The sequence below is a fragment of the Erithacus rubecula genome (assembly GCF_903797595.1).
Source record: "Erithacus rubecula genome assembly, chromosome: 8".
NCBI classification, from domain to species: Eukaryota; Metazoa; Chordata; class Aves; order Passeriformes; family Muscicapidae; genus Erithacus; species Erithacus rubecula.
The window spans coordinates 15,995,488-16,009,800 of record NC_136659.1 but is presented as its reverse complement, the minus strand read 5'-3'; the positions used below and the strand labels follow the sequence as shown (position 1 = coordinate 16,009,800).

Below are 14,313 nucleotides of genomic sequence, written 5' to 3'. Positions count from 1 at the left end.
TAACGGGGGGCAGTGCAGCCGCTGCCAGCCCCGGTTTGCCTCAGACCGGATAACGGGGGGCAGTGCAGCCGCTGGCAGCCCCGGTTTGCCTCAGACCGGATAACGGGGGGCAGTGCCCCGCTGGCAGCCCCGGTTTGCCTCAGGCCGGATAACGGGGGGCAGTGCAGCCGCTGCCAGCCCCGGTTTGCCTCAGGCCGGATAACGGGGGGCAGTGCGGCCGCTGCCAGCCCCGGTTTGCCTCAGACCGGATAACGGGGGGCAGTGCCCCGCTGGCAGCCCCGGTTTGCCTCAGGCCGGATAACGGGGGGCAGTGCCCCGCTGGCAGCCCCGGTTTGCCTCAGGCCGGATAACGGGGGGCAGTGCAGCCGCTGGCAGCCCCGGTTTGCCTCAGGCCGGATAACGGGGGGCAGTGCAGCCGCTGGCAGCCCCGGTTTGCCTCAGGCCGGATAACGGGGGGCAGTGCAGCCGCTGGCAGCCCCGGTTTGCCTCAGGCCGGATAACGGGGGGCAGTGCGGCCGCTGGCAGTCCCGGTTTGCCTCAGGCCGGATAACGGGGGGCAGTGCAGCCGCTGCCAGCCCCGGTTTGCCTCAGGCCGGATAACGGGGGGCAGTGCAGCCGCTGCCAGCCCCGGTTTGCCTCAGGCCGGATAACGGGGGGCAGTGCAGCCGCTGGCAGCCCCGGTTTGCCTCAGGCCGGATAACGGGGGGCAGTGCGGCCGCTGGCAGCCCCGGTTTGCCTCAGGCCGGCTAACGGGGGGCAGTGCAGCCGCTGCCAGCCCCGGTGCTCGGGCCGGGCCCGCAGCAGCGCCGCCGCCCGCGCGGCCCCGCTCCGCACCAGGCCCGGCGGCCCGAGCGCAGCGCCCGCGGGCGGGGGAGCCGCGGGCCCCGCCCCGGCCCCGGATGCAGTCGCTGCCCCGCCGGCGGCGCGGCCCCAGTTCCTGTGCGTGCCCTCGGCCCGCCCGCCCGCCGCGACATGTCGCTGGTGGCCGAGGCCTTCGTGACCCAGCTGGCCGGTGAGCGGCGGGGGCGGGCGGGACGCCGGGGCCGTGCAGGGCGCCGCGCTCCGGGCCGCGGGCGGTGCCGAGCTGCCGAGGCCTCAGTCCCCTCGGGATGGGGCCGCGGCGGCCGGGGAGGGGCTGCGGAGGGCTGGGGGGCCGCGGTGCCGCGCGGAGCCCGGCGGGGCACGGGGCCGGGCCACTCCGCGCGGCTCCTCAGCGCTGCGCGGCCAGCGGAGCCCTCCTCCGCGGCCTCCATTACCCGCCTCTGCCGGGCGTATCGTTACTCTCATTTCATAACCGCTTCTTTGAAACGGCTTAATTTTCTTCAGTGGTGCAGAAAAGCGCGTTTGTATGATTGCAACAGTGGCCGCTGGCGCTGAGCCCCGCCGCGTGGGAGGGCCCGGAGCGGCGCGGTGCCGTGCCCGTGGGCCGGGTGCGTGTCCCGTGTCCCGTGTCCCGTGCCCCGTGTCCCGTGTCCCGTGTCCCGTGTCCCGTGCCCCGTGTCCCGTGCCCCCGCGGGCAGCTCCTCTGCTGGACAGCACCTCTGCCGCTGCCTGTGCTCCTGAGCTGGGCCTGACCTTGAGATGAAACAGAGGTGTGCGTCATCGTGGGGTTATTCAGCAAAAAATGGTAATATGCACTTAAGGAAAAAACCAAAACGTGGACCTTAGGTAATGCCTGGGTAGGAAAACACAGATCAAAGACACTGTATTCAAAACACAGTTGGTGTGTTGCGTGTTTAAAATAAATGCCTTGGTCAGTTTCTCCTTTCTTCTTATTCCCTATTCTTGATTTTGTGCTGCTATGCAAACTCCCAGACGATAAATACTGCCAGTGAACGGCATGTTGGTTAGTAATGACCTGTTGAGGAGGATGCTGGAGTTTTGTCTCAGGAGCTGGGTCTTCTGCCACTTTGGTAGAGGCCTCAACATAAGAATCTGAGTTGGATTCTCTGTTAATGAATGTTCTGTGACTTGTAGGTCGTGTGAAGGTGGTGGGTCTTTGGTCTGGGTCTGTAGAGGTACCCATTGACAAGCTTGAAAGTTGTGCTGCCTCTTGAGTTGGCAGTTGCTAATACATGTTAGCACAAGCCATGCTTATGTTTTGAGGGCCAGCCCCTGGATCTTTGGGATGTGGAGAATATGGTGCCACTTACTTGCCTTTATGATCTATTTGCTATATTTTATTTATATTGTGAAATACAAGGATAATGACATACATGAGTAGATTGTCCTGTCTGCTTTATAACCTTTGTGAATAATCTAGAGTAACAGCTTGCTAATACTTATTTTTTTCAATTACACATACAAGCTCATGTATGTACTGTATGTAGGCATCTCATTGCTCTCTTATTCAAAAAGCAGTTGTTTCACAGTTCCAAAAGCAGTTACCTGCCTTAAAAATAAAAGATACCTTTGCCAGCAGGTCATAACCTTTGTAGCTTGTCTGTATTAAGCACCACATCCAGACTGAAAATAAGTAATGGAAAAATTACTCAATTTGTTCATATGAAGCATTTTTCAAATTTAAAGAAGGTTAGTGACGATCTTGGCCAATACCCACCACACGTCTGGATTTGCTGAGATGTTAACACAGACACAAGGAGTAGTTAATTCTGGTACTAAGAAGATATAAATAGCCCCCAAATCTAGGAATGTTTGTGGGGAAGAAAAATGCTTCAAAATGACACTTGTTTTAATAGCATCTTATCCCATATCTGTGGTTGTGAATGATTGAGAGTTTTTTCTACATTTCTAGAAATGGAATTTCATTGGCTTTTCACTGGGGGTCCTGTTCATGATGATGTCCCTTTGTCATAGCAGTTGCAACAAGCTGCTGTTGCTCTTAACATGTAACATGTGGGTCCTTGCATACATATACTTAAGACAATCAGCTCAGCACAATTGGTTTTCTAGAAATGTTTTAAAAGCTGAGGAAAGGGTTTTAGTAGTGTAGAGGATCCTAGCTTTCTTTTACACATCAACTTTTTCTGTATGTATTTGAATATTTTTTTTTAAAGTCCTGCCTGTCTTCAATGTGCCTGTGCCTTGTGCATTCACTTTCACCATCTCAGCACAAACAAACACAAAAGACACCATCTGAATGTAAGAAAAACTTTTTTCAGTGCGAGGATGATTGAGCATTGGAGCAGGTTGCTCAGTGCAGTTGTGGAGTCTGCATCCCTGGAGGAGAGTGGGGATGGGCAGCCTGCTGCAGCTTACCCTGGGCATGCCAGCCGTGCCTTGCAGCCTCAGTGTTTCTATTCTCAGCCTACTTGCAGTGCTGCAGTAATTCAGCATCCTCTCTGAGCAATGTGCATTCACCTGAGCATGCTGGGCACAGCCTGCTGCTCTAAGGCATTAATGATTAAATACAAAGGGATGACTGAATCACCTGCGTGGAGTGTAATGCATGCATTAGTGGCATTCAGCCATTTGCTCATTCAGAAATATAAAGAGGATGGTATTATGTCTCAAGGAATAATAAACAAATATTTCCATAGCTTGATGAGTTGCAAGCACTCGTGAAAAAGAAGCATCACGGTTTAAATAATCCATTTCTAAACTGTAGAAATTATTAATTGAATAATATGTTAGAGAATTTGTTTAGAGTAGCTCAGCATCAATCACATATTAACAGGATAGGAAATGAATGTTTATACTGTAAGAAGAATTAGAGTGCCAGCTTTCAAGTGGTCTACAACATTAATCTTTCTAACTGGTGGTTTTGAGAAGCTGACTGCTCAAATAATCTCTAAACGATTGTTGAAAATACATTTAATTGATCACTAAATTACTCAATAGGCTTTATTTTTTTTCCCAAAAATACATTAGTTTTAGGTCAGTGATCAAAAGAGAGAAAGTAATAATTGTTGTTTGTCCTTTGATCTCTGGAAAACGACTTCTGTTTATTGCAGTTATGTCCAAGGGTCTTAGGCTGGTTTTTATACTGAGGGAAATGAGTGCAGTGTGAAAAGCAGGTCCCTTCTGCCTTCAGGTATTTTATGTTCATGGTGAGGCTGCCTCCAGTGTGGCATGCCAGAGTACAAATAAATCTGTGCTGTGCATTTTATGTATTGAGACAAGCTTTAATCTGCTGAGAATAAATTCCTAAGGAACCAAACCTGACCACCTAAATTGTTCTCACACATGAAGACACGATATTTAAGGTGAGTGTGCATTTTGTGCATCAAAATGCACACAGGTAAGTGTTAGCTCTTTCTCCATGTGTAAGGTGGAAAAAATAGTTATTCTTTCTTAAAGTAGGTTGTTGGCAACAGAGATTGTTTAAGATGGCTGCAGAGGTTCTTGTAATGAAAAATTCAAGTTTATTTAAAAATACCAAATTTGTGAGGTTACATGATTTTATCTTACAATGTTTTCTACATGCGTGCTTTTCATTTCGTAAGCAAGCTGAAAGAATCCCTTTTAATTTCTTTTCAGTTTCAATAAACAAGTTTTTTATGTTGCTCCTGCCAGTTTGTGCTCAGACAAGTTTCATTACTTGATTTGGACCAATCCTTTGAGTAGATTGCTTATTCAATCTATTTTTTTTAGGTCGGAGAAAACATTACTTTCACAATTATTGTAGTATAGTACATATTTCATTTTGAAATATTGTTATTTCTTGTTTTTAATCAGCAGCATAATTACAGTTTGTAATAGAGCACGCTTCTGTAATTGTTTCTGTCTCCATTAAGACTAAGCAGTCTTTCTCTAATCATCATTTTATTGTTAACATGTTTTCTGCTAAAGTGTTGTCTTCTCATTCCAGAAATGTGATTGCTCTAGAAATAACGATAACAAAATTAGTAATCCAAATGTAGCACCTATTTTGATATTGTCCAGTTTGAATTTCAAGTCAACTTCCATTGGCTGATGAAACCATGACAAGTGGTTTGGATGAGAATGCTGTTTTGGAGCCTCAGCTCAAGAGGTCATAGAAGAAAATAGCAAATCATGAGAACAACTTGGGAGAGGAATCCGATTTTTCTTCGTTCTCACTCCTGTTTTCTCTCTGGTCCTTGGGTGCTCTGTTCTCTGGCTGTCCTCAGGCATTAGCTTGGTCTGTTCCTGCAGGTTTGGACCAGATGAGTCACTTTTTTCAGCACATGAATAAATGAAAGAGCATGGTTGCTGTTCTTTGCTCTAGTTGAGCAATGGCATCACATGTTGTACACTGCTGGGCATTTTCAGTTGTCTCTTTTGAAAGTGGGTGAGAAACTGCAGCTGCATGCCATGGTGAGGACAGAGAGAAAGTACACACCTTGCTCTCAAATTTTTATTATTATTACCTTTAAATTCTGGTCTTTAGTTATTAGGATAACATAGATATCACATGGATGGATGTTTTAATACAAACTGAAAGAAGTTTTATGTAGTAATAAAACCCATGAAATGCTCAGGAAGTATTTGAAACATCAAAGTTAAAAATTCCAATGATGCTGCAAAGAATGCAGGAAAAGTCTCATTGGGGAGAATGGGAGCTCAACTAAAAAAATGGTTTGTACATACTGAATTAGAAAGTAAAAATGCTGAGAGATGGGAATTTTTAAGTTCTGCCTTCTAGCTGTGGTATAATGACAGTGAAACCAATGTAATGTTTGCATTCCTTTCAAAGCTCAACTGCATGTGTGTTTCGTTTTGCATTTGAATGCCATATTGGAGAAACTCTGGATGTATTGGAGTGTTCTCACTGAAAGCCTTGGAAAAGAGATGAAGGAGACTGGGAGGGTGTGATTTAAGAGAATAAGATAAAAAGTTTTCAGGTTTTAAAGCAGGGAGTCTGCAGTGTTTCCCAGAGGTGAGGGAGAGCATGAGAGGTGGTGTGGCAAATGCCACTGTCTGGTTTGGGCTGACTTAAAGGCTCAGAGCCCTAAAGCAGCATCTTCCCCCTTGCTAGCAGCAACACTTGGCTGGCTGCACCAGTGCTAACTGTCTGCGTTTCTGCCCTGCAGAGCTCTCTCGCCTGGAGATCCCAGCTCGTCTTGCACCTTTGCAAACTGGTGCTGCTGTGCTTAGGGCTGTGGGCAGGGTAGGGAATGAGGCAGTGAAGGGGAGCCTTAATGAAAGGCCAGAGGGGCCAGGGCTGGGTGAGCCAGAACTGTGTGTGGGAAGCAGCTTTTGGGGCAGGTATGGGATACCGAGATCCTGTCTGGTGGGACAGATGTGTAGGATCGCTGCTGTGGACCAGAACAGGGGTGCTGTGGATGAGAAAGCAGGGAACTCCTTGGGGCACTCTGCAGAAGTGGTCAGAGTGCCTGCCAAACACCTTTAGGGGAGGAAGAGTTCAGACTACCACAGAAAATTGGGGTCCCAGTCTAGGGGAGCTTTTGAAGGACTGATTTAAAAATGTACATATCTACAAATGTAGATACTATAGCTAAGAAATGTCTCAGTCCAATAAGGCATTAATAAGTATCATACCTCCACTGTCTTGCTCTTCACAGCTCCTGTGCTTGAAGTTTGACTTCTTGGGTCAGGGCCAAAGAGGAGCAAGGGAGTTAAGTAGCACAAAGGGAAGGGATTGATTTAGAGATCCATAAAAAGCTAATTTTAAGAATTACAGAGCTTCTTTGAGATGGCGCATTTATGCTGAATATCAGAAATAAGTAAAATAACTCCAGCTTGTCAGGACTTCATAAATAAATCTTTTGAGATCGTTTAGCTGGCATGCTCTGATTTTTCTGAAGAAATCCAGATGTTGATTTAGGAACAACTTTTATTTATGGATTTGATTTTGTTGAGTTTTTTTTGGCCTCGTCTCCTGACAGGATCTCCCTCCTGTGGCCTTCCCTAGCAGCAAGAGTGCTAAGCACCCTAGAGGATTGAATCATAGCTGTGTGCACTCTTGGAAAGTCTTCTCAAAGACAATAACAGAATTGGACTAATGTTTAAATACATGCAATTAATAGCTTTCTTGGAGGGTGAAGAAGCAGATTATGTCATGTTAAATGGCTGCTGCAGTAATGTCACATGCTGACTCTCATAGTGGTACAGCTACAGGAAACTCAAGTTTGAGAATTGCTGCTGAGATTGAGTCTTTACATTGACTATCTGCTCAGTCAATAATTACTGAACAGTCATGTTTTATCTGAATTGTAATATCTGTACAAAGGAGGCCAGGGACAGATTTAAGCAAATGATGTAATTATTTGATACATGATTTAATGCACAGTGTTTAACTTGTGTGAAAGTTGGTTTTCATTTGACAAGGCACTATGAAACATGTTTTGGTCCTTTGTCAGCAGATCCATGGAGTTGCTGATGCATTCATTTTTTCTTGGCCCTTGTTAGTTTACAGGATCAGGCAATTACATGAAATTGATGTGTACTCAGTGTGGGTGGGTTGAACTGGTGTGTCTTAAGGAAGCTAATTCACAACTTTCTCGTATTTCCTTTATTGATCACTCTTAATATATGAGATGTAGATGTTTAACTACTTTGGTTCCAAAGTGCCTGCAGCTTCACTGTATTAGTCAAAATTTACCCCTCCACTTATCACCTGAACACTAGAAGCACATCAGTTCCTGGCATTTTCTTTTTAAATAATGTATTGCTACTTTGCAATGTAGCATTTTGTGTTAAATGCAGATTTGTGTTAAAAGAGTATAACTGCTTCTTTTTGAATGCATTTTAGCATCAATTATCTTATAATCCTCCTTTTTTCTGCAATCTGGGGAATAGCTTTCCATGTGTTTTTCTTTTGGTTACTTCATTTAGGACATTGTGGTCCCTTCCAACTCAAAATATTCCATGATTCTTTGATATTGAGCAGCAGGTCCCTACCATAGCACCAGTCTTTGGAAACCAAAAAGGGTGACTTTTCCTGCTGATTGTTGTGATGTGTGGTTTCTGATGTTTGCTTCATGAAGTTTAGTGACTTGTAAGTAATATTGTTACTCACATGTAAGACTGAATTTCTTTTTAGTGTTTACTCTTGTGAAAAAGCAGTCTTGAGAATCCTCATTATATTTTAATCAAATCTGTACCTAGGGAGAGGCTAAAGGAAACTATGTGAAAATAATGTGTAAGTTAATCTCTCCAGCTGTAATACTGCAATACAGTGATTCAGATAAATGCCAAGTATTTTTGTTTGTTTGTTTTTAATAGAGGTTATCTTGCCTCTTGGCTCTTGTAGCAGGCCTTTGATGCCATGTGAACCAAACTGGTGAATACAGATTTTTTAGCTTTCATCCTTTTTTAATGTAAGTTTAATATCAAATGTTTAAAAAAAATGTAACAAAAAGGGAAAGTGATCCTTGCAAATGTGGTGATTTTAGAGAACAGTAGTCTTTATTTTTATATGATCCATAACAACTTCATAACATTTCATGAAATTGCTTTGTCAGAGAGAGTCAAATATTCTGAGGCCAGGTTCTAGCCTTGCCTATGCAGCAGCACACAGTGAACTATATGGAAGAGATTGTTAGTCAACTGAATACTGCATTTACAGAAAAAGAAGGTTTCAAAGAATAAATTGGTGGCAAACTGAGTATATAGTAAATTTTAGTTTAGAGGAGATTTGGGGCAGAAATTATCTTGATTTACTGTTTATTAGCCTTGATTCCTATTAGGCATAGGCTACTTTTATAAGAGAAAAATATTTCTATCTGCAGTGCCTTCCAAAAGTATTCTTGTCCCAACAGAATTCTGTGGTATTGCTGAGAGCTGGGAACAGCCTAATTTCAAGTTGAGTGTTTTCCTAAAAAAAAACTTTACTTGTTGATGACTTCATTTCTCATTCAGGAGAGAACATCTTGAGGCCTGGATCTAGAGGGCTCTGGCTTTTGTCTGTGGCTAATACTCAAGAATGCTACAGTTTGCCAGCAAGCTAAATTAATGGCAGACTACAGGGCAAATCACACTGCTTACCAACTGCTGAAACTGGCAATTCATACCAGGCCACTGAATTGTTTAGCATATTCCACAATTTAATATGCAAAGTATTTTGTCTTCTCATTTTCACAGTCAGAGTCTTATTTTTTAAGTGAGAGCATTAAAGGCATAACTGTAAACCATTTATTTCATTACATCTCTTTCATCATCATGGAGCTTCTTAGGGAAGGTGGATAAAAATATTTATTTCCCCCATACATCCTGGCAGCACTGACACAGAATGAAGAGTTTCCCAATAATTCAGAGTGTAGAAGTTGAAACCAAGTTTTGCACACTCATAATTAGATTGTGAATAGCTCATACAAGGAATTGGTGGGGCTGAGGCACTGTAGAGTATCTTAATGATGCTTCCTCTAGAACAGACTTCACTGGGGGAATGTTAGTGCAGCCTCTCATTCTTTGGATTAAAATTGACCAGTATGCAAGTGTAGTATGTCCTGAGAGCTTTAGTAGGGGCTGAGATGTGTAGGCTTCAGGTGAGCTGCTGATCCCCTGCTGATAGTGGGCTTCAGTGCTCTTCAGTGTGTCTTCTTACAGCATATATGCATTCTTTTCTTTTACTGTTCCAAAAGTATTTGGGTAGATAAAGTCTTACGATTGAAATGTCAGTCTGAAACATCTGGAAACATTGAAATCAAATTGCTATATGAATGTCTTCCTCTGGTCTTAATGTTGCTCAAGTAAAACATTTCACACCATGTGAAAATCTGAAAAGTGCACCTAATGCAATACACCTTTAGTGGCAAAGAATTTTATGTGACTGCCACAACTTATTCTGTGCTTTGGAAGTTTTTTTTAGGAGCAAAAATTCTGTTTTTTCTAAGTCATTCTCTGATATACAGGTGAGGAGTTAGGAATCTGTTTCAATCGTTAGAAACCTGAGTACTTAAAACTTCACTGGGAACATGCAACATACCAGTTCACAGAATTTTCTTCTAATTTGACAACTAAGAACCCTGCTATCACTTTGAGATCTTTAGCATTTTCTATGCTAAGCTGTTAATAAGTAAAACACTTAGACTAACAAATTCACTGAGCTTAGTGAAATTTTCATGCATTTTTAGTCATCCACAAAACCAAAGAATATTTGGTGTAGGTTTTCTTGCTGTTTGACTTTCTCACTTGCTGGCTATGCTGTGTATGCTGAATTCTCAGCACCCAGGATAACAAGGATTATGTATTGATATTTTCTGTGTCCATATCCTTTTAATTCTCTTTTCCCTGTTACTTTTGAGCTCAAGCCCTTTTCAGACAATGTTAATGAAGGGGGGGCATAATCCCACTGATTGTTTCCCATAGGCTGTTTCCTATAACTGGCATTATTGTTTTAAGTCAACAAGCAGTGTAGAGAAGTAGGAAAAACCAATAGTATGAGATTTGATTGTCCTGAACAGCAGACAATCCACATGAAAGACTAAATATTTGAATTTGTTAATCATGGGAAAAGTTTCAGTAGGGTGGGAAAACAATTTTTACTAAAGACTGCAAGCCTGAGAGACAGACCCATTGAAAACCACACAATAGTAATTCCTCTGATTACAGAGGCAGAAGGAAGAACAAAATAGTTCCTTATTCCTAAGAAATGTAGAGAAGCTATTCCTGTAAGGTGTGCTTCCAGGCAGTTATTTCATCCTGTGAGCAACTAATGATAAAAATGTCTGTTGCGTAGGATCTAACACATAAATGTGATTCTGCGTTGAAAGCTTCTGAAGCTGAATTGACATCGCATTTGTTAATTTTCTCTTTATATACTGAGTGCCACAGTAGCCGTGGTTAGCAGGAAAATGAACATCTACAGACCAGAAGATTATAGTTGCCGAAGGATAAACTGGATTTGACTTCATTAGTGCACAAATGATAAGTTTGTGAGGAGTTATTATAGCATTAATCAACTTGATGGATTGGAAATATGACAGAACTGAAGCAGCGTGTAATATTAGTGCCTATTATTCTACAAATTATGTCTTCACCTACATTCATAAGGCAAGAGTCACTGCTGCACATTAAAGATGTTACACACTTTCTCCTCTTGTGGAGGCATGTGACAGCCCTTCAGTGATTCCTCCTCCTCTCTTCCCCAGTAGGGCTCTGGTGTCCCTTAGCTGCCTGTTTGCACCTTGGAACTAAACTAATGGAAGGCAGCATGGGACAGAGTGGGAGCTCGTACCTGAATTTAGCTTGTACCTTATGAACCTGGACCTCTTATGTAGCAGTGTGTATTTAAACTTCTTTCTTTATCAGAAATAAATGTTTCATAGTCTAGACATCTTAGAAGTGGGAGAATTAGTAGAAATTGTAAGGTATGGGACAGATACTGAATGGGTATTTAATTATTTGATTTCCAGAGTATTGCACAAGTATTTGTACCTCTGGTATTGCCAAACATGATCTGCATGCAATTCTGAATGTGTACTGTAGAATTTGTTTATTTTCTAGGATATGGGTAATAACACTAATCTTAATGTGAAACTGGTAGTTTTAAAATCCAGTCTATATAGAAATAGTGAAATCAATTACTGTTGATTTGTTTTGTGTACAAAGAACTGAAGACTTTTGGTTCAAGGCTTGTGAGCATGTGTCTACCTCATCCACACATGGACAGAATTGACCTCTCTCTGGAGACTGCCAGGTGCCAAGTGCAGAGTGCTGAAAAAAACTGCTGAAATTTGGGGTTTAAGGTGTACTCATAATGAAGGCTGAGATTTTCATTTGGCTGTTTGTCCTTAATTCATTTACTTGTTAAAAACATGTATTAGTACACAACTAAAGTGTGAATGAGTGAATACCCTTGTTTTTTCCTTCCCTCAAGTTGGGTGTCTGGTCTTGTGTACTAGGACTGTGGGATAAAGACTTTGTATCATCACTAACAAAATTAGGGTCAGCAGATAGGGTTCATGAAAATATGTATGTGATCAGTAGATTGTGGAAGTAAGATTTAAGCTGAAAAGGGAAAAAAAGATACAAATGATCTTCTACTTGTATTTTAGTTTATAGCATGGATATGGCATGCATTAGCAGCAGTATGGTTTTGGATTCTGTCTGCCAAAAAGCTGGGGGGGTTGTGTGTGTGTATATTATATCTCTGTATTGCCATTGCTGCATATAGCTTAGTGCCAAAATCAAACTGGAATTAGAATCTGAATTTCTTGAAATGTACCTAGCTATTTTTTTGGAGAAGGAAAAATTTGCTTGATTTTTGTGGTCCGGAAATATTTCAGCTATGTGCTTGTGTGAAAAATAGGTGACTTCCAGTTTAAGCTGAAATCCAAGAATTATTTATAAATCTGACATTTCAGTCAGAAGAGGATCAGACAAAAAGTTTAAGTAGAAATTGGCCCATGCATTTGAACTTCTCTGTACCCTTTTGGGCATGTGAAAATGATGCTTTCACTGTTTGGCTGGAGGATTTACAAGATCATTTTAACTTTGTCACATAGTTTCTTTTGTAAGTATCTCAGAGTCCAGAACTGATAAATTTCCTAAAGTATAGTAATAACAATCTTAATTTCCTCATTCCATTTGCTCCTGCAAGGCTCCTGTGGACTTGAAGAAATGTATATTAGATAAATTATTTTAAATCCTTAAGGTTGTAGTACTGCAGACACTATCTTAGTTTCTTTTTATTTAAAGATGTAAATGTACTTCCACCTCAAGAATTTTTACTCCAGGGCAAAATTTTAATGGTGGGATGTAAAACCAATAGCTGCTACAATAAAACATAAAACATTTTTTCATGACACTTAAATGTGATTAGTTGCTTTCTCATGCCCATACTAGTATCACTCTGATAGGCTCTGTGTCTTAATGTTAGAGACAGTGACCTTCACAAAACTGTGTACAGTGTTTTGAGCTTTACATTCTGTGTGACTTCCATAAAAGTTAATACTTCATAAGTATCCAAAAGGAATGATAGTTAGAAAATTGTGCATTTTTTTTAGTTTGAGTTCTAAAGGCAAAGATGCAAAGCCTTATTTAAGCCAGTGACATACTTATGCTTGATCCACACATAGCTATTTAAAGACATTATTGCTTTAAAAATAATTTTCATGATTGAAGCATAAATTTTATTTACAAATGGCTATTCTGGGCAGAATGCAAGGTTTGAACTGATACTTAAAAGCAGATTTTTAATCAGACATTAACACGGAATGTAATGGATACAAAAAATGTAATTAACTGTTACCTTAATGCTACCATTAACCAAGTAAATGCTACCATTACCAAGTAAATTTGTACTGATTATTATTTTTGCCTTCCCTTACATTCAAATGGTGTATGATTGATTACATGCAATGGTTCTCAATTGGAAGATGTGATTGTCTTCTATTTCCTTGCCTTATTTTTTTAACAACTGCTCAACTGTTTTGAACTGATGATTCACCTTTTTGAATGCGTATTGACATTTCCATTTTAGGGTTGAGCAGTAGATAACTTAAAGCAATAGGCACCTCTGGTCATCCTGGAGGGCAGAATTCTGACATGCCTGGGCTTTTGACTCTGTGGGTATCACATAGGACTGTGAAGACACAACTTTAAAAAGCAGAAAGCTTTTCCATTTCCCCAAAGCATTCTTCACACTTTGGAGGTTTGTGCCTCTCTCCTTTGTGTCTTGTTCTGTTCTCTCCAGAATTCTTCATTTAGTACCCTTAGTACCTTAATAAATAGTTGCTCTTGGGAGTGGCCAGGATTAGGATGGGAAGGTGCACAAAGATATCTTTAAGGTGAAAGGAAAATAGCTGCATCAGTTGCTTCAGAATTGCAAGGCCATTCTGTAACATAGCTTGAATTTTAGCTCTTTTTGCAACATTACATTCTGGGACTTTCTTCTCTCTGATATCCCCCTGTGAGCAGGAGAGAAGTATAGGGGAGAGTGTCAGTGGGACATTTTTAGGGCAGGTTAAATATTGCATCAGCATCTTTGCAGTCTGAAGTCTTGCTCTGGGTAACATTTGTGTTTGCATTTGCAAGCACATTGCTATTCAGCTTGCTTAATTAATTTCTTCTCTTTCCACAGCCGCAGAGCCTTGGCCTGAAAATGCTGCGTTGTATCAGCAACTGAAGGGTAGGTACACTGGTTTTGGCAATTAATAATTACTTTATTTTTAGAAAACACATTAAATATGCACTAAGATAATTAACTGCAAGGAAACACAGAAACTGTTAAAATAGTCCTTTGTGTTTTTTGTTTGGTCAGAGGTTTTAGTTATGTTTTCATCGGCCAATATAAACCAGCTATTCATGGCTTATAAGGTCCTTGGTTTATTATTGACTCATTATATTGGCTGCTGTAGCCAGTGTAAAATGATGTGGTTGCAGGCACAGTTGGCAGATTTACTGCACCAATAGCTGAGGCAGCAGATTTTTGAAGTCTTGTGGTAAAGTGGGCTCTCAGTAAAAAGGAACTGTTAAAATGTATAG

At 41.8% G+C, this 14,313-nt stretch overlaps 1 protein-coding gene across 1 annotated transcript in view; it reads left to right on the top strand.

Moving 5' to 3' along the window:
• The first annotated feature begins 863 nt into the window (after positions 1 to 863).
• MTX2 (metaxin 2) overlaps positions 864 to 14,313 on the top strand; it is a 31,699-nt gene continuing 18,249 nt past the window's right edge. The window contains exons 1-2 of the mRNA XM_079310627.1: positions 864 to 1,012; positions 13,910 to 13,957. Of these exons, the coding sequence (XP_079166753.1) occupies positions 973 to 1,012; positions 13,910 to 13,957 (88 nt within the window). The 5' untranslated portion in view covers positions 864 to 972. The remainder of the gene's footprint in view (positions 1,013 to 13,909; positions 13,958 to 14,313) is intronic.